At 59.5% G+C, this 16,767-nt stretch overlaps 3 protein-coding genes across 7 annotated transcripts in view; 2 read left to right on the forward strand and 1 right to left on the reverse strand.

Moving 5' to 3' along the window:
• PIEZO1 (piezo type mechanosensitive ion channel component 1 (Er blood group)) overlaps positions 1-834 on the forward strand; it is a 52,789-nt gene extending 51,955 nt beyond the window's left edge. Inside the window, exons 50-51 of the mRNA XM_079119223.1 lie at positions 31-220; positions 301-834. Of these exons, the coding sequence (XP_078975349.1) occupies positions 31-220; positions 301-550 (440 nt within the window). The 3' untranslated portion in view covers positions 551-834. The remainder of the gene's footprint in view (positions 1-30; positions 221-300) is intronic.
• Positions 805-8,135, reverse strand: CTU2 (cytosolic thiouridylase subunit 2). Of its 4 annotated transcripts, none has more exons than XM_079119210.1 (15): positions 7,983-8,135; positions 7,701-7,775; positions 5,017-5,095; positions 4,784-4,843; positions 3,706-3,766; positions 3,152-3,261; positions 2,743-3,008; positions 2,534-2,669; positions 2,258-2,389; positions 1,812-1,903; positions 1,621-1,724; positions 1,374-1,515; positions 1,205-1,271; positions 1,054-1,112; positions 805-963 (listed from the first exon to the last, which is right to left on the reverse strand). In XM_079119210.1, the coding sequence occupies exons 1-15, from the start codon at positions 8,048-8,050 to the stop codon at positions 945-947; spliced, it is 1,470 nt and encodes a 489-aa protein (XP_078975336.1). In that variant the 5' UTR covers positions 8,051-8,135; the 3' UTR covers positions 805-944. The 4 variants fall into 4 exon arrangements, with proteins under 4 accessions (XP_078975336.1, XP_078975335.1, XP_078975337.1 ...); XM_079119209.1 differs by having other exon boundaries at positions 805-979; XM_079119211.1 differs by lacking the exon at positions 1,374-1,515 and having other exon boundaries at positions 805-979; positions 1,205-1,341.
• Positions 8,136-8,187: 52 nt separating this feature from the next.
• RNF166 (ring finger protein 166) lies at positions 8,188-16,535 on the forward strand. Of its 2 annotated transcripts, XM_079119214.1 has the most exons (6): positions 8,188-8,427; positions 12,445-12,601; positions 13,991-14,103; positions 14,596-14,710; positions 14,955-15,062; positions 15,802-16,535. In XM_079119214.1, exons 1-6 carry the CDS (start codon positions 8,273-8,275, stop codon positions 15,865-15,867), a joined length of 714 nt encoding a protein of 237 aa, XP_078975340.1. In that variant the 5' UTR covers positions 8,188-8,272; the 3' UTR covers positions 15,868-16,535. The 2 variants fall into 2 exon arrangements, with proteins under 2 accessions (XP_078975340.1, XP_078975341.1); XM_079119215.1 differs by lacking the exon at positions 12,445-12,601 and having other exon boundaries at positions 8,295-8,427.
• Positions 16,536-16,767: the final 232 nt, after the last annotated feature.

A 16,767-nucleotide genomic window follows, 5' to 3' on the forward strand; every position in this document is an offset into this window, starting at 1 on the left:
CGGTTCCAACCGTCCCCTGCTCTGGCCCAGATGAGGAAGCTGACTACCTCAGTGTGCGCATCCAGCTGCGGAGGGAGCAGGTCGGGGCAGGGGCTGCTGGCTTCCTGGAGTGGTGGGTCATTGAGCTGCAGGACTGCCGTGTGGACTGCAACCTGCTGCCCATGGTGATCTTCAGTGACAAGGTCAGCCCACCCAGCCTCGGCTTCCTGGCCGGCTACGGGTGAGTGTGGGGCCTAGGGGCATCACAAGATGCTGGGGGACCCTGGGCAGCGTCCTGGGCCTCATCTGCCCGCTCTGCAGGATCATGGGGCTGTACGTGTCCATCGTGCTGGTCATTGGCAAGTTTGTGAGAGACTTCTTCAGTGACATCTCCCACTCCATCATGTTTGAGGAGCTGCCGTACGTGGACCGCATCCTCAAGCTGTGCCAGGACATCTTCCTGGTGCGGGAGACTCGCGAGCTAGAGCTGGAGGAGGAGCTGTACGCCAAGCTCATCTTCCTCTACCGCTCGCCAGAGACCATGATCAAGTGGACACGAGAGAAGGAGTAGGAGCCTGGCTCCTGGCACCGGAATGAAGGCACCACCCACGGGCAGCAGTGCCACCAGGGCTGGTGGTGCTCCTGGGCCAGGGGCACAGCTGCCCCGGTCAAGGCCACCAGCTGTGACATGTCTTCCCTGGCCCACCTGAGCCCTGATGCTGCTGTCAGAAGGACGCTATGTCCCCACCTGTTGCCCTTGTGGGCCCAAGCTGGCCACACCGAGCCTGGGGGCCTGGCCCTCCCTTCCCCATACGTACTGTAGAGTTTTCTAATTAAAAACCTTTTATTTATACACATGGACAGTCACAGGCCAGTTCCTGCATTCTTGCCTCCCTGCTCCCGAGTGGTCAGCCCTGCTGTGGACTAAGCCAGGGCCTCCTCTGCTTCAGGGTCACTGTCCTCGATCAGATACTCCTGGATCTCCTGCATGGCCCAGGCCCTAGGGAAAGTGCAATGGGAACCCACCCTGAGGGGCTCCCACCCACAAGGAGTCTCCCAAGGGGGCACCAGTACCTCTGGCTGCGGAGCTGGGCCTCGACCAGGATGTAGGGGGGCAGGGGGTCCAGAGAGGGCTGCGACAAAAGCCGTGTAGGTGAGCAGCTGTACTGCAGCCCATCTGCCACCTGGGAGCAAGGCTCTAGTGGTGCAGGGCAGCCTGACTCACCAGGTCCTTCATGTTCACCCGGCAACCGTAGCACAGCTGCTCCAAGACCTGGGCCTGGACATCCTCCCTGTGGACACAGCTGGAGCTGTGTGCCTGATCTTGCCACTGCCCCAGGCCATGGTCCCCCACACCCCCAGCTGGGCACAGGGTAGAGACAGCAGGGACTCACCTTCTGCAGGCTGTCTTGCAGCAGGCCTGGCCCTCCCCTGCCATGCAACCAGGCCCTGTGGGTGTCCCAGCCTCAGCAGGCGGGGTGGACAGCAGTGTCTGGGAGAGACGTGAGGTCTGAGCCCCAAAAGCCGTGGCACTGTCTGCAAGCAGAGGTGGGCTGAGGGGACCCGGGGCTCCTGAACCCCACACCCACTCCCCAGCTTGCCCCCTCCCACTCCAGCACCCTGAAAAGACCAGGTGCAGACCAGCAGTGTCGACGTCCAGCGTGCACAAGCAGAGGAGGCAGCGGGGGCCGGAGGGGCTGGCAGCACAGTCCTCCCGGGGGGCCTTCACCAGCTTCTCACTTGTCCTGCAGGAGTAATGAATGTGGGCCCTCACCAGGGGACTCTGCCCATGCTCAGGCCTGGGAGGGAGCACAGTGCCCTCCACACCCTACCTGTAGACAGTACTGATGGTGGAGGGGAACTGGCTCTGCAGCCTGAGGATGAAGGCCTCCATCAGCCGGTGGATGCTGGCCTTTTCGGGGGCCTAGGAACATTGGAAGGGAACTATGGGAGGGCTCAGTGCTGAGACCAAGGGCCCCTGGAGGAAGGGCTGTGGGTTTCACACAGCCAGCCCCTGGGTCCACTCTTGGTGGGGAGAGCAGCACAGAACCCACGTCCCAAGCAAGCCTGGCAGTGGACATCCTACCACCCCTTTATCCCCCTCAGACAACACAGGGTACCAGTTACCCCTCCAAGGAGCAGGGTGTGCCCAGAGGACCCTACTGCTGGTACTACCAGAGGTAGGTGGCAAGTACTAAAGCCCGAGGGGTCACTGGGAACCCAGGGCCAGCCCAGGGGAGGTCACTTCCACCCCTGTAGCTTATCCTGGTGGGCCCACCTTGGTGTCAATGGCCGGTGTGAAGACGGAGGGGACAGCAAACAGGTGATTGTAGAAGGCAACCTCCTTCAGCGTGTGATCCCGCATAGGGCGCACCACCACCACGTCCCCATGCCGCTCGTCCGAGAAGCCCTAGGGGTGGGCGCGCTCAGGCTGACCCCGCCCACAGGCAGGTCCTTGGACTCTTCTGTGGGGGACCCACACATGCTACTTGCAAGTGCAGGAGGTCAAAGGAGTGAGTGTGGGAAGGGCACCCCGTGTCCAGGTCCTGCATACCGTGTCCCAGGCCAGGAAGGCCCCTCTCCCCAGGGCCAGGTTGGTCATGAGCTTAATGGCCAAGCGAGTGCAGCTATCGCCAGTCATCACCTTGGAGTAGCCGTGGGCTCGGGCCACATGCAGGATGAGGTGAGTCCTATGACAGAGGCAAAGGGTCACAGACACTGGAGGGAGGACCTCAAAGGGCAGGGCCCCTGGGGGTGGCTCACCGCAGGGTCTGAAGAAGCTCCTCCTTGGCTGTCAGCGTCCTCACAGAGTCGAACAATCTGCAGAGGGCTGCGGTCTGCGTGGCTGTGGGGGACCCAGCCAGGCTGCAGGGCCCCAGGGAGGCCTGGGTCTGGGACTGGTGTGGCTGCTCCCTGCCTAGAACATGCTGCTGCTGGAGGAAGCTGTCCACAGCAGACTTGTAGGCCCCCTCAGTCCCCGCCGGCTCCTGGGCAGAGCACTGCAGCACGGACGGTGGCAGGCCAAACACCTTCCAGAACACATGGGAGGGCGGTGAGGCAAGGCACCCACATGCCCTCCAACACCAGCGGGGGAACCAAGGCCCAGGGCTGCCCCAGCAAGCAGGCACATGGGCCTGTTGGCACCCCAACTGTCACCTCAAGGGCGCTTCACCTCCTCCAAGGCCACCGCGTGCCAGGGGAAGCCAACATTCTGTAGGACTGCCTTCACTTCAGCTAGGGTCTTTGCTCTGTCCTCTGGGCTCCGGCCACAGGCCGCTCCCTCTGCAAAACCCAGGCAAGAAGAGGTCAGGGCTTGCAGAGGAAAAGCACGGGCTGAGCAGGCAGGGCCGCGCTCTGCGGGCAGTGGTCTCTGTGGGGATGGCAGCTGCCACTGCTCCCCGGGGCCATCTTCAGGCAGCAGCTCCCCTGTGGTTGGTGCTGTGCCAGTCCGGCACCTCCCGCCCCTTGGCACCAGCATCAAACTTGCCCTTCTCAGCCACTGGACCCATGATAGGGTCAGGCAGGTGCTCCTGTCCCCACACTCCCACCAACTCTCCAACAGAGTGTGAGACCCCAGGACAAGGGTGCTGTCAAACACATAGGTCTCCATCAGGGAAAGGTCCCACTCAGGGCCTGAGTGTGGGGACGACACCAAACCCCACCCAAGGGAGGGCCAACAGGCCTGCTCAACTGGCCAGGGCCTGGGAAGAGGGGCGGCCCACATACCATCAACATAGACAACCCCTGGCACGAAGCGTAGTCTTTTGGCAGAATCCTGACTCAGGCCCTGGAGGGAGAAGTCAGGATCGGGAACTCAGACCCTGGCCAGAATGGGCATTTTCTGGCAAAGAATACTACTCTGGATTTAAAGCCCACCTCAAAGGAAGAAGCAGCCCCCCTCTCAGTAAACAAAGCCACTTGGACCTGGACCAGGCACATCCTGTGGGTGAGGCTCTACCCTTGCTGAAGAGGGAACCACGGGTTCTCTTTCCCAATGAAAAATACTTCTGTCTGCAGAAACCTCAGCACCTGCTCTCAACAGTCTCCCTGATGTCCCAGGAACTGCTGAGACAAACAGCCAGCTCCACAGGGGCCACTGTGCCACTGCCTGGGCACCTTGGACCACTCAGAAAGCATTCTTATAGTAAGAACAGGATCAACAAGGCACCAGAGGGGGGCACTGCCAAGCACGGGGGGAGCAGTGCCAGGTGCTAGAAAACGGCCTCAGGAAGGGGCTTATCTCAGCACCCCGCAGGCAGGTTCAAGGGACCATGCAGGGGGTCTATCCTGGGGCCAGCACCCTCACCTAGGCTGACACCCCCACCCTGCCCAGTGGCTACTGTCTCCTCGCCAGCTATGTGCCTCAGGAATCATGGAGGAAGTGTATGCCCTCCCCTCTGTGGAGGCCCCAGGTACCCCTGCAGTCCCAGGTTGGCAACTTGAGTCCTGCCCACTCCCTCTGTCCCTTCTGCATGTGTGGCCCTCTTTGCCCACACACCTGTCAACACCCCCCGTGGTGTCCCCGCAAGTCACACTCAGCTGAGTTATGACACCGTGTCCTAGTAAGTGCTTCTGGGAAGGCTGGGTAAGTGGACAGAGCTGAAGAAGGCACAGCTGGGCAAACTGCACACATCCTCTGGTTTGTGTACCTGCTGTACACACTTCAGAGAACCCTGAGCACCCCAGTTGGGGACTGGGATGCTCTCTAGTGCCAACCAGCTGCTCTTTGATGCTGGCTGAGGAGGAAGGCTCCCCACCCCAGCTGGGCCCAGTAGCCTGGGTTTGGAGGGCAGTGCAGACACACCTCAAGTACCTGCCACACCATGGAGCTGGACGAAGGACCCCCAGACCATGCCAGGAGCACCTGGGGGAGAAGAAATATTAGCAAGGGCACATGCCTTCAACTCAAGTGTGCCTCCACCTGCGGACAGCCCCAGGCACCAAGGTCACCCTCAAAACCAGGGACAGCAAGTGGGCTGGTGGGGACAGGCTGCCTGCAGAAGAGGACCAGGGCCTGAGAACGGGGTGCAGATCTACCTTTTCACCAGGAAAGATGAGCCGATTCTTCCCAAGCATGGCTCTGAACTTGTGCACGTAGAGGGCCTTGAAGCAGTCCCTGTGATACATAGACTCAGGGCCGTGGCAGCCTGAGGTCCCACTGGGTTACTCATTCTTTCAGGGGCAGCATCTACACGTGGAGGCTCTGCCAGCACCTGGCAAAGGGGCTGGGTGGAGGGGCTTCCCCAGGGGGCACTGAGGTTCTTGGAGTTCTACCCAGACCCACCAGGTGTGAGCAACACAGGGCATGGGGCCACGTCCAATGCCCGCAGGTGCTCAGAAAGGGCCCAGCTGGAGAAGAGATGGGCGTGGCCTGAGTCCTGTCCTCCACTCTCCCCATAAGCTCCCTCAGAGACCTTCCAGCCCCCAGCAGTGGCGCCTCCACTTCAACGACAGGTCCCCAGGAGCAACTCGAGAGGGAAACACACTGATGACCTGGTTTTGAGGCCCCTCAGGCAACAGCACAATCTCTGGGGCAAGGCCGGGGCGAAGGGAGCGCTGTATAGACTTCGGAGAGTGTGCAACATTGGGGTCTCCCGACCCACCCACCCAAGTCCAGCACGCCAGGCCTTCACAGCATGAATGGCCCTGAAGCATAAGCAAATACAGAGGCCCGGGGTCCCCAGAACTTAAGAGTCAGAACTTCCAGCAGGGCTGAGGAGGCTCTGCCTTCAATAAACATTCCATCTGGCTCTTGGATCACTGGGCCACGAGTCCCCAGCCCTGACTTGAGTCAGATTCCTAGGTCCAGGCCGAGCAGTTTCCATTTTAAAAGTTCTTCAGGGTTTGTAGCTCAGTTTGCCTATCATGCACAAGACCCTGGGTTTGATCCTCAGCAGCACACCAAAAAAACCCAAAAAACAAACAAAACACAACAAAATCCCAGCAGCCCTGGCATGTAGCCAGGGTAGAGCAAAGCCTGAGTCGAAGGGGAGCAAGGCTTCCATGAGAGGCTGCCTCTGCCCCAGGTCTGCTTCCTTCCTGTCAGTCATACCCTGCGTCCAGGACAACACCTGCCAACACTGAATGAGCGCTACATACAGGGGCCAACACCCCTAACTCTAGCAGCTCCATGTTTCAAGGACTCCAGGATCTAGCAAGTGACAATGCCTGGACAGTGATTTCCCAGGGTGCAGCTCAGTGCAGACAGTCTGACCATGAGGAGGCAAGGGTGCTGGCTGTGGGTGGGGAGAACCCTGCCATTCCCTGTTCTGAGAGCTGGGACTCCAGCGTGGTGGGTTCCTGTGAACACGGGCTTCACACTCACAAAACCACTCTCTCCTGGCAAAGAAAGGCCAGAGCTTCCTACACACGCCTGATCTGAATCATCAAGAGTGCCTCACTCAAAACCTAGGTTCTCAAAACCTGTACCTGGTGAGTTGGCCTCCCCAACAGACCACATGTATAGGAGGACTCCCAAAGGACAGTCAGGAAAGAGGAAGTTTTTGTAAAACAATTTCCTTAATATCTTCCTCCCCCACTGTCTTTTTGGAACGTTGAAAAAGCAAGTTCCCAGTAGCCAGGTGTGGTGGCACACACCTGTAATCCCAGTGATTCAGGAAGCTGAGGCAGGAGGATCCCAAGTTCAAAGCCAGTCTCAGCAATTTGGGGAAGCCCTAAGCAACTTAGCAAGACCCTGTCTGAAACAAACAAATAAATAAATAAAGTCTGAGGATGTGGCTCAGTGGTTAAAAGTCTCTGGGTTCAGGGATGGGATGGTGGCTCAGTGGTAGAGTGCTTGCCTCTCAAGTGTGAGGCACTGGGTTCGATCTTCAGTACCACATAAAATGAATATATAAAATAAAGGTATTGTGTTCATCTACAACTAAAAATTAAAAAAAAAAAAGCCCCTGGGTTCAAGCCCTGGTATTAAATTTAAAAGGCCCCAGAAAAAAACAATAAAAGTGAAAATAAATTAATAAAAAATAAAATTATATCTACTACTCTGCTTACATATTTATATTTCAAAATAGTATATCTAGTATAACATTCATATTAATTGTCACGTATTTTTAAAATTTTTTTTAGTTGTCAATGAACCTTTTGATTTTATTTATATGTGGTGCTGAGACTCGAACCCAGTGCCTCACCCATGCTAGGCAAGCGCTCTCACTGAGCCACAACTTCAGCCCTATTGTCATGTATTTTTAAAAAAGCAAAGTCCAAGATTTCTTGAGACCAACTTAAAAATGTGAGGTTTTTCTCCCCCAATAAACATACATAGTAGAACACAACACCACAGGAATTAAAGGGCTAAAACATGAACGATCTGGGGAAGGCTGTAGCTCTCCTTCCAGCCCTCTGACCACATCACAACAGGCATTTCCTGGGATAAACGACTGCCACCTAGACTACCTGCCCCTGGTGCACCCCAGCTGCCCCAAAGCCCCTCCCTGCTACGCCTCACCCCTATCTGGAGGCCGCCCCACTTTCAACTCTCCCCATAAGCTCGGTCAGACACCGCCCAGTCCCCCTGGCAGTGACACCTCCACTTCAACAAAGGGCCTCCAGGAGCAACTCGAGAAGCAGGTACAAGGTTAAGAGCGCCTTTTAAGGAAGAAACGGGGTTGGGGAACATAGCTCAGCTGGTAGCGTGCTTGCCTGGGTTCAGTCCCCAGCACCTAAGACGTGAAGCCCTGAAGGCCGCGCGCTCCCGGGCTCACCTGCAGAAGGCGTCGCCCGCTCGGATCACGACCACCGGCAGGCCTTCCTTGCACTTCACGCACTTCTGCGCCCGGCTTTGGAAAACCAGAGAGAGAGGAGAACAAGGGCACGGTGGCACGGTGGCACGCTCGCCGCCCGGGCGGGGCCGGGCCCGGGGGCGCACTCCGGCGCCTGCGTCTGGTCCCGGCCACGGCTGCCACCGAGGCCAGCCCCGGCCCGGGGGCCTCCCGTTCCTCCCGCAGGGAACGCGAGGGCTCGTCCGAGCCGCCCGCGGTTCTCACCCCGGCCTGGGCGCCGGCGGGGGCTCCCGAGGAGCCGGCTCCGCGTAGTCCTCGCCCGCCTGGCACATGGCTGGCCTCCCGAACGCTGGTGGCCGAGGATAGTCGCGCCCCGATGACGTCTCCGGGGCCTGTGGCGAGCGCGCCCCGATGACGTCTCCCGCGGCCGAGACGGGCGCGCTCCGTGACGCCCGCGGCGCTGACGCGGCCGTGGCGTCAGCGCGGCGCCGGCGCGACGGTGACGCGGGCCGGGCCGGCCAGGACGGGGGGCGGCGGCGGCGGCCTGGCCCGGTATGGCGATGTTCCGCAGCCTGGTGGCCTCGGCGCAGCAGCGGCAGCCGCCGGCCGGGCCCGCGGGCGGCGACAGCGGCCTGGAGGCGCAGTTCACCTGCCCCATCTGCCTGGAGGTCTACCACCGGCCCGTGGCCATCGGCGGCTGCGGCCACACGTGAGCGCGCGCCGGGAGCCGCGGGAGGGGGACGGCCGGGCGCGGCGGCGGCCTGCGGGCGACCGGGCCGCGCCACCGCTGCCGGGGCGCGGGAACCTCCCGCGAGGGTCCGGGCCCCGGGTGCGCCGCCGCGCGGGGCTCCGAGGTGTGCCATCGGGCGGGCAACGTAAATAAATGACTTGTGGCGTGTGCTGTCAACTGTTTCTCCACCCGCTGTCCGCCCGGTCTGACGACAGGAAAGGAGTTCCTTCCAGCGAGGGGAGGCGCTCTTTTGGAGCCTGGTGCTGTTTTGTTTTGAAGGACTTGGGTCACGCCGAATGTAGGCTGTCGCGGAGGGAACCAGACCCCAGGCACCCTGCAGGGGTGTCAGCTGAGCCGGGGCGTTTCAAAACAGAAACTTGAGCATGTGGCTCTCCGCTGGCCCAGAGCTGTGCTCAAGCCCAAGTCCTCTGGAGCTCCAGCCTGGTTGGGAGAGAGCCAACATGAATGTCTGCTCCCGACCTCCCCTGAGTGCTGCATGATACAGCTCTGGAGTGAGATTCTGCGGATAAGGAGAGAGGGCTGGAGGGCTTCCCAGCAGTGACCATGCTGCTGAGGAAGTGGGTGCAGGCTTCAGGGAGCGGGGGTGGGCAAGATGCGCTCAGCCTGGCAGGAAACCCTAGAACATTTTGCAAACAACGGCAGCTGTCTTTGGAGGCCCCTGATGCAGAGGGGACTGGAACCCCCAGGCAAGTGCGTGTGCCTGCTCATCATCCAAGGGCGAGGACAGTGTCAGGATCCAGAGCTATGAGAGGGGTCTGGAATCACTGGGCAGGCGCGTGTGCATACTGGTCATCCAAGGACCAGGTCAGGATCCAGAGCTATGAGGGAACTGGAAATGCTGGGTGGGCGTGTGTGCCTGCTCGTCATCCAAGGACCAGGATGGTGTCAGGATCCAAAGCTGCCTCACTTTCCTGCCCCCTGGTGTCAGGCGCACAGACACCCGCTTATACCAAAGAGCGATGCCCTGCTCCTACTCAGTTGCTTAGCTGTGACATTTTGGCAGGACAGACTGATAGGAACTTGTTACTTGTGAGCACACGTTAGTGGGTGTGTTGTCTTCTGCATCTTCCAGTTCGTTGTTGAGAGAGCTGTGAGGCTTGTCTGCATTTTGTAAACCCTTTATGGGCTTGGAGCATTGTCTCCCTGGTACTAGCACCTTCACCATGACATAGGCCACAGCCTTTTGATCTCCCAGTCTGCACAAATCAGTATTTTCCCTTTTTCTTTTCCCAAATTGGTCTTTTCTTAAAATGAGATCTGCATGATGGGATGGAGATTCCATGGACCTGAGAAGCATCTTTCTTGTCAGCTCTTCTCATTAATGGTCCTTAAGAGCCCTTTGTGCAGCCTCTGCCTTGAAAAGATTTTCTCCCACTTTGCTGACTTCATTTTCCTGGCTGTCGTCTGCCTCTGACGCCGTGTCTGTCACTTGCAGACGAGCACAGAAGGTTTAAGGGCATGCCCACTCACCTTTTCAAAGTTCACTGATGGTCTGATTCTTTCCTTGCCATGAGCTCCAGAGCCATTTCCCTTCTGAAGTCTGGTTTCCTTGTGGTGAGAGGAGTCCTGGCTGGGGTCAGGTACTACAGCTGCAACACCCAGACAAAGGACGTGATGGTAGGGTGAGCCTTCAAACATGAGCTTTGGGCAGGAGGAACCTCAATGGAGCAGCTCACAGAAATTGCCTTGGAGCCCCAAAGGAGCTATTGTCTGCTGCCTGAGGGACAGCACAGGGTGACCCACATCCAGATCCAGAAGCAAGTGGCCAGGACATGCACAGCCACAGACTACCCAGGAAGCCTTTGCAAGGCAACCTTCCTTAGTCAGCTGTAGGGCTTGCCTGAGGAGGCAGGCCTGCTAGCCTCATGGATCTCTGGAACTGACCTGTCCTAGCTCCTTGGTATGTGCGGGAGCCCAGGGCAGTGATCTTGGTTGGTGCCATTTGGCCTGCAGAGCATCCTCGGCCGTCCCAGTGCCCGGGAAGTCAGCCCCACTCCCACTGCCCTCAGCTGCTTCGCTGAGCTATAGAAGGCTCTGGGCTGATGCAGGTGGACTTTCTGTGGGGGAAGCTGCTGCTTGCAGCAACTGACCCACAGTGTGCCAGGGCGGTGGTCACCGAACATCAGGCCAAGGACTGTGCCCTACCCTGTGTTCTGTTCTGTCTTCTGCTCCTCCGGGGCTGTGACTCAGGAGTCACCTTGCAGGTGAACCAGGTTCCTCCTAAGCTTTCTTGCGTCCTGCATTAAAGTATAGAGCATGCTTCCTTCTACGTCTTTCTCCAGAGACTCTGGTCCCAGCCCTGCATGGGTACCTTTCCTTCTGAAGGGAGTGGTCAGGACTCAGCCCCAGTCTTTTCGTGTGGCCCTGCTGTTGTGGGTAGTAAGGCTCCATTGAGATAGAAGTCAGGGCCTCCAGTGGCGTCTAGTGAGTCCACATAGTCGAACGACCCTCCCCATAGTGTAGAACGTTCCACCCCCATACGGGAACACAGTGCCCCTTGGCCCCCCAGCTCCTGGCCACCACAGGTCTGCCTCTGTCTCTGGGTGCATCTGCTGGCACTTAATAGGGCAGCACCCTTCACAGCACGTGGCTGTGGTGTCTGGCTGGTCTCCTCCCTTCCACAGGCGAGGCTCATGCAGGCATATGTGTCAGTGCTTTGCTCTCTCATGTTTCCTCCATGTGTGTCCCGTCCACACCCTGTAGACCGCTGGATGCTACCTCTGTCCGCGACCATGAACGTGCGTAACTGGCCTCACCAGCACCTTCCTCAGGCTCATCAAACCCCGGGGCCAGGGACGGCACTGGGGTGGTGTATGGTGCTGGTGAATCCCCCACCCACTCGGAGGAAATGACTGGGGCCCTCTACTCTGCAGAAAAGGCTCGTAGGAAACTTGCATTCTGGTAGGCCTCTGGTAGGACTCTTAGGATGAGTCTTGCCTCTCAGGTGCAGGTTAACCTGGCTAGCCAGGTGGCAACTCCCCCAGAGGTCAAGAAGGGGGACGAAGACTCCTCAGGCTCTGGGCCTTCTCACCACAAGAAGGACCTTCTCTTGAGAGGGGACGAGATCATGTGAGGAACTCTGGCCCTAACCTCAGCTGAGTCATCTCTAAATTCAGGACCATTCTCATGTCCCCTCTGTCCAGCCTGGCTTCTTGTCCCCACTCCATGGCCAGCCTGCATACAGAGAACTTCCTGAGATTTCCTGCAGTCCCCCTCTTTCTGTTGGGCCTGAGCCAGCTCTGCCGTCTCCAAGTGAGCTTTGTCTTCGGGGCTGGAGTTCCACTGTGTCCTTGTGTCCCAGGTGCTTTGCTGAGCCTGGCCATCCCCTCAGTACCTCTGGTGAAGTTGTGCTGAGGTCATCCTGTGCAGCTCTCTCCCAACTGGCAGGAGGCAGGATGGGGGTGTGGGCAGGCAAGACCAGGCCCCTGCTGCCAGCAAACGGGCTCTGGACAGTCTGTCCAGGTGATGTTGGCTAGAGCTCAGGGGCCATGGCTTCCCTCTGCCCTGAGTGTGTGTCCAGAACCTGAGCCAGCCCAAGTACACCCTCTTCTGTCACTGAGCCCCTCCTGCCTGGGAAGCTGTCCCCAATTGACAAACCAGCTTTAGCCCTGTACTGTCCACCGAGTCTGGGGCCCAGGGCCTGCTGTTTCCCTTCCCACGATTGTTAGTGATCTTATTCTCTGGCTCCTAGGCTGCCCCACGCCCTCTGAGGTTCTGTCGTCCCAGGACAAGGAGTACTGTGGGGCAGAGCTTCCCACCCCTGCAAGCGCAGCATCTGGAACACAGCGGGCCACTGCTGGGAGGGACCTGGTTCACCTTTTAGCCAGACAGTGCCCATCCATCTAGTGGGCTTGGGCATAGGCATGGCCATCTCCAGAAACATCAGCAGCAGGTGGTCCTGCATTTTAGCTCATGAGAAGTGGCCTCTGTGAGGCCCATGCTGGCCACTAGCCCTCAGGCCTATGTCCCCTGCAGGTTCTGTGGGGAGTGCCTCCAGCCGTGCCTGCAGGTGCCATCCCCCCTGTGCCCGCTCTGCCGCCTGCCCTTTGACCCCAAGAAAGTGGACAAGGCTGCACATGTGGAGAAGCAGCTCTCATCCTACAAGGCACCCTGCCGGGGCTGCAACAAAAAGGTACACTGCTCCGCCTCCCGGGGCGTGGGAGGGGGCAGCTTCAGGCCTGCAGAGTCTGTGGCTCTGTCCAGGTACCCAGTCCCTCCCTCCTTCCCTCTTTTTCTCCCAGGGGAGCTGGGGAGAGCCACAGCGGGCCAGCCCTGGGCCACTGAGCCTCTGCCCTGGACCTGTGTGTGTTGCGGTTAGTGCAGAGCAGGTGTGAGCTGGGCCCTGAGGCAGTGACGAGGAGCATGGGGCAGCTCTGGGGCGTGGAGGCGGGGCTGAGGCAGGAAGGGTGCTCAAGTGCTCAGCACCTCACCACTGCCAGTGCTGTTCAGAGCCAGGCAAGTGGGCGCTGCCGCCTGGTCAGAGCACATGAGGCCCCAGAATCCGTGCCAGGGCTTGGTGGCCCCTTCTCCACCTGCCCGCGCTCCCCAGCACCCACTCTGCTGGCCTCAGTGCGGGAGGGCCGGAACACATCCTGTTCCCACAGCTCCCAGGGGAAGGAGGCACGAGGAACACATTTTGACTTGCGTTTCAGATGTTGCTGTCTCAGGTTAGAGTTCTCCCTTCTCACGGTAGGAAGCATGTCGCAAGATGAAGGCACAGGCACCCAGGCTGCCCTGAGTCTGGCTGGTCAGGCTGAGCTGGCTGCGAGGCCTCCTTGGTGCGTGGTGCCTCTGGGCTCTACCCTACCACTTCCTGCTGCAGTCCTCCTGGTCCCACATTTGAAGTGGCCCTGCGCCTTGCCCTAGTATCGCAGCCATCTGAGCTGGTCTTCCCAAGCACGTGTCTCCCTGCCTGGATGGGCAGGTCACTGTGCCCACCAGCCCAGCCAGTGGTCACAAGGAAGTCTGATGGTGATCCCAGGAGGACCTTTGTGGGCACCTGCTCTTCCTGGGCGGTTACTCTGGACACTGGATTGGACTGTGTGCTGGGGACGGTGCCCTGCACTCACCAGGCAGCTGCGCTCACCTGCCTCACCACCCCCTCCACTCTGGGAGATACTTTCCCTGGCCTCTTGGCATGGAGCAAGTGCCAGCACCTTGTGGCATCCACCCCCAAGAGAAGGCTCACCACGCTCACCCCTTCTGGTTACCACTTAACCCCCTCCCTGGGTGTGAGCATGGGCTGCCCTTCCCTGCCAGCCTCCGGCCAGGTTTCTGCCTCACACAGCAGTGCTGTGGCGACTGGCATTGGGGCTGGGCGGTGCATCCTGTTGCAGTGCCCGCACCAGGAAAGGTGTCCTGACAGTGTTTTCAGCTGGGTCCTCAGCAGGTGTGTTCTCCCCTGAGTGCTCCTTTCCCTCGCTGGAACGCAGCTGCTGGGCCCAGTGTTTCAGGAGCAGAGAAGGCGTGGCCACGCCTGCAGATTCTCTGGGACAGCCTCATCTCCCTGCTTTGCTCCTAGGTCACCCTGGCGAAGATGAGAGTGCACATTTCTTCCTGCCTGAAGGTCCAGGAGCAGATGGCCAACTGCCCCAAGTTCATCCCCGTGGTACCCACGTCCCAGCCCATCCCCAGGTGGGCGGCCTCTGCTAGGGGAGGAGGGAGCCCCTGACTCCCCTCCTTTCTGTCTCTGAGCAGGTGGGGGATGCTCAGGGGGAAGCCATGCCATTCATAGATGGGGACAACTTAGGTGTGGGAGCCAAGATGGAGGCCCAGGCCAGGCAGGGGTATGGGATGAGAGACAGCGCCTCCCAGGGTGGGCAGCACAGTGTCCCCTGTTGGCCACAGCCCGCAAGCCCCCATTGGGCCTGGCGAGGAGAGGGAGGTGGTTCTCTGGGCGGTTCTCTCCTGAGCAGTCAGACTCAAGGCTGCAGAGGTGTGGGCAGGTGTGGGCCAGTGGTCTTCAGGGCTCCAGCTGCCTCCTTCCTGCCTGCCTGCCAATCACAACGCTCCTGCAGCCATGAGGTAGCTGGCTCCTGTCTGGAGGCCACAGAGGGGAGGGAAGCAGTGTGGCGGTGCCCTTTGCCCCCTGACCCCACCACTGTTCACTTCCTCCTGCTCCACCAGCAACATCCCAAACAGGTCCACCTTCGCCTGCCCCTACTGCGGCACCCGCAACCTGGACCAGCAGGAGTTGGTGAAGCACTGCGTGGAGAGCCACCGCAGCGACCCCCACCGTGTGGTGAGCACCCCTAGGAGGCTGTGGGGCGGGCACTGACTGGGGAGCCCACTCCCAACAAACCTGTGGTGCCCAGCTGCCCAGGACCCCGGGGGTTGGTGGCATGTCAGTCTTGGGGTACAGTGAATGCCACAGTCAACTCCCACAAGTCTCCACGGTGTGCCTGGGGCAGTGGAGGTCACCTGCACCTTCGGCAGCCAGGTGGGCGCTGGGAAACCCTGGCTACACACTGACCCCTCTGTTCCAGGTGTGCCCCATCTGCTCCGCAATGCCCTGGGGTGACCCCAGCTACAAGAGCGCCAACTTCCTCCAGCACCTGCTGCACCGGCACAAGTTTTCCTATGACACCTTCGTGGTAGGTGCCCTGCCCACAGCCCTCCAGCTTCCTGCTGGACCCAGCCAGCCTTAGAACCCAAGTGTCCAGGGAGGCCAGAACAAAAGCTGAGGGGCCCCTACAGGAGCAGGGCAGGCGCAGGGGCCACTAGAGGGCGCCAGGCACAGATCAGCCACAGTGCGCCCCAGTCCCTAGACGCCCATCTCTAGGCTTCCCCAGATGCTTCCAGAAAGGAGGTAGAGGACTCTGTTCTGTCTCCCTCTGAAGTAGGTCTGGAAGGGAGCCCCACCTCAGGCCTGCGGACCCTCCACCAGGCTCTTTCCTTAGGGCAGCCCCTCCTCTCCAGCCCTGTTTATTCCTTCACCGCCCTGTCTCGCTAGCCTCCAGCTGCCAAGACTTCTTGCCTGCTCCGGCCCTGCCACTGGAAGTCTTGGAGCCTTCCGGCTTGCCTGTCATCTCAAAAACCCCAGTTCTTGCAGTCCAGAGGGAAGAACAGCTCTCCAGCCCATGCACCCACCCCTGGAGCACGGTCAGGGTACACAGTGTCTGCAGACTGCTGGGCTGTGCAGTGACCAGGCTACCCTCAGGACCAGCTTGAGTCCAGAGCCAGGGAAGGCAGACAGGTGTCATGTGGTATGGACTGTGTGCAGGGAGACAGGGAGACCTGAAGCCATGGAGCGAGTCTGTATGGGGCAGCAGATGGAGGAGGTGGCCTAGCTCCGCAGGGCTCATCTGGCCCATTTCCATTTGCTGTTTCTAGGACTACAGCATCGATGAAGAAGCCGCCTTCCAGGCCGCCCTGGCTCTGTCTCTCTCTGAGAACTGAAGGTGCAGCTCAGCCACCTGCCCCTAGCCTGGAGTCCAGGACGCCCTCCTGCCTCAAGGGACAGGGCTGTTGCCCTCCTGCCCCGACACCTGCCCAGGAGTGCACCTTGCTGGGCCAGGTGGGATCTCCTGCACAGGGAGGGCCCATCCAAGAGCCTCTAGGACTGGACGTGACTGGCTGAGCCCTTGCTGTCAACGGGCTGCCTGGGTCCTGGCCAGCCACGCCGGGCATTCGGTGCTTTGAGGGGCGGGTGCTGCCAGTTGGGATTTAGAGTGGTCGGCTGTCTCTTCCAAGCCACGATGTCCTCCTTGCTGGGAAGCATGGGGTGCCCTGAGCTGTGAGCCGCAGGAGCTGGGGAGGCGGAGCCCGGTCGCCCGTCTGGCATCTGGCTCGCTTCCACACGCGCACTTGGTACTGGCTTTTGTGATACTTAGAAACCTGGCGTTTTTTCTATCTTATCCTGTGTGATAATCTTTTCACGTTTTATAGAACAAAGACGAAGCAGTTACTCTTCATATTGCAATATCTGTGTTTGACTAGGAAGAATAGTATTTTTATGGAACATTTACAAAATTATATTTTTAAAAAAAAAAAGCTAAAAAAAACAAACCGTGTGAGGGGTCCGTGCGTGGAGGGCAGGAGCAGTGGGTGCCCTGGGCCCAGAAGCAGCTGGAGTTCTCTGTGAGGGAGCAGAGGTGGCATCCCCAGACGGCCACTAGCACGGGCTCTGGCTGTGGTTTCTCCGGCGACAACCAGGAGAAAGCACGGCTCTGTGACTGCTTGCCGTGCTACGCCTGCAGATGCAGGGCAGCCCGTGCGGTGCAGGGTCTTCCTCTGCCTGCTCCTGGCCTCAGCCCAGGGTTACCTTCCTGCCCAGGCAGGGACTGCCCCCAACAGTGG

The sequence above is a fragment of the Sciurus vulgaris genome (genome assembly GCF_902686455.1).
Source record: "Sciurus vulgaris genome assembly, chromosome: 17".
NCBI classification, from domain to species: domain Eukaryota; kingdom Metazoa; phylum Chordata; class Mammalia; order Rodentia; family Sciuridae; genus Sciurus; species Sciurus vulgaris.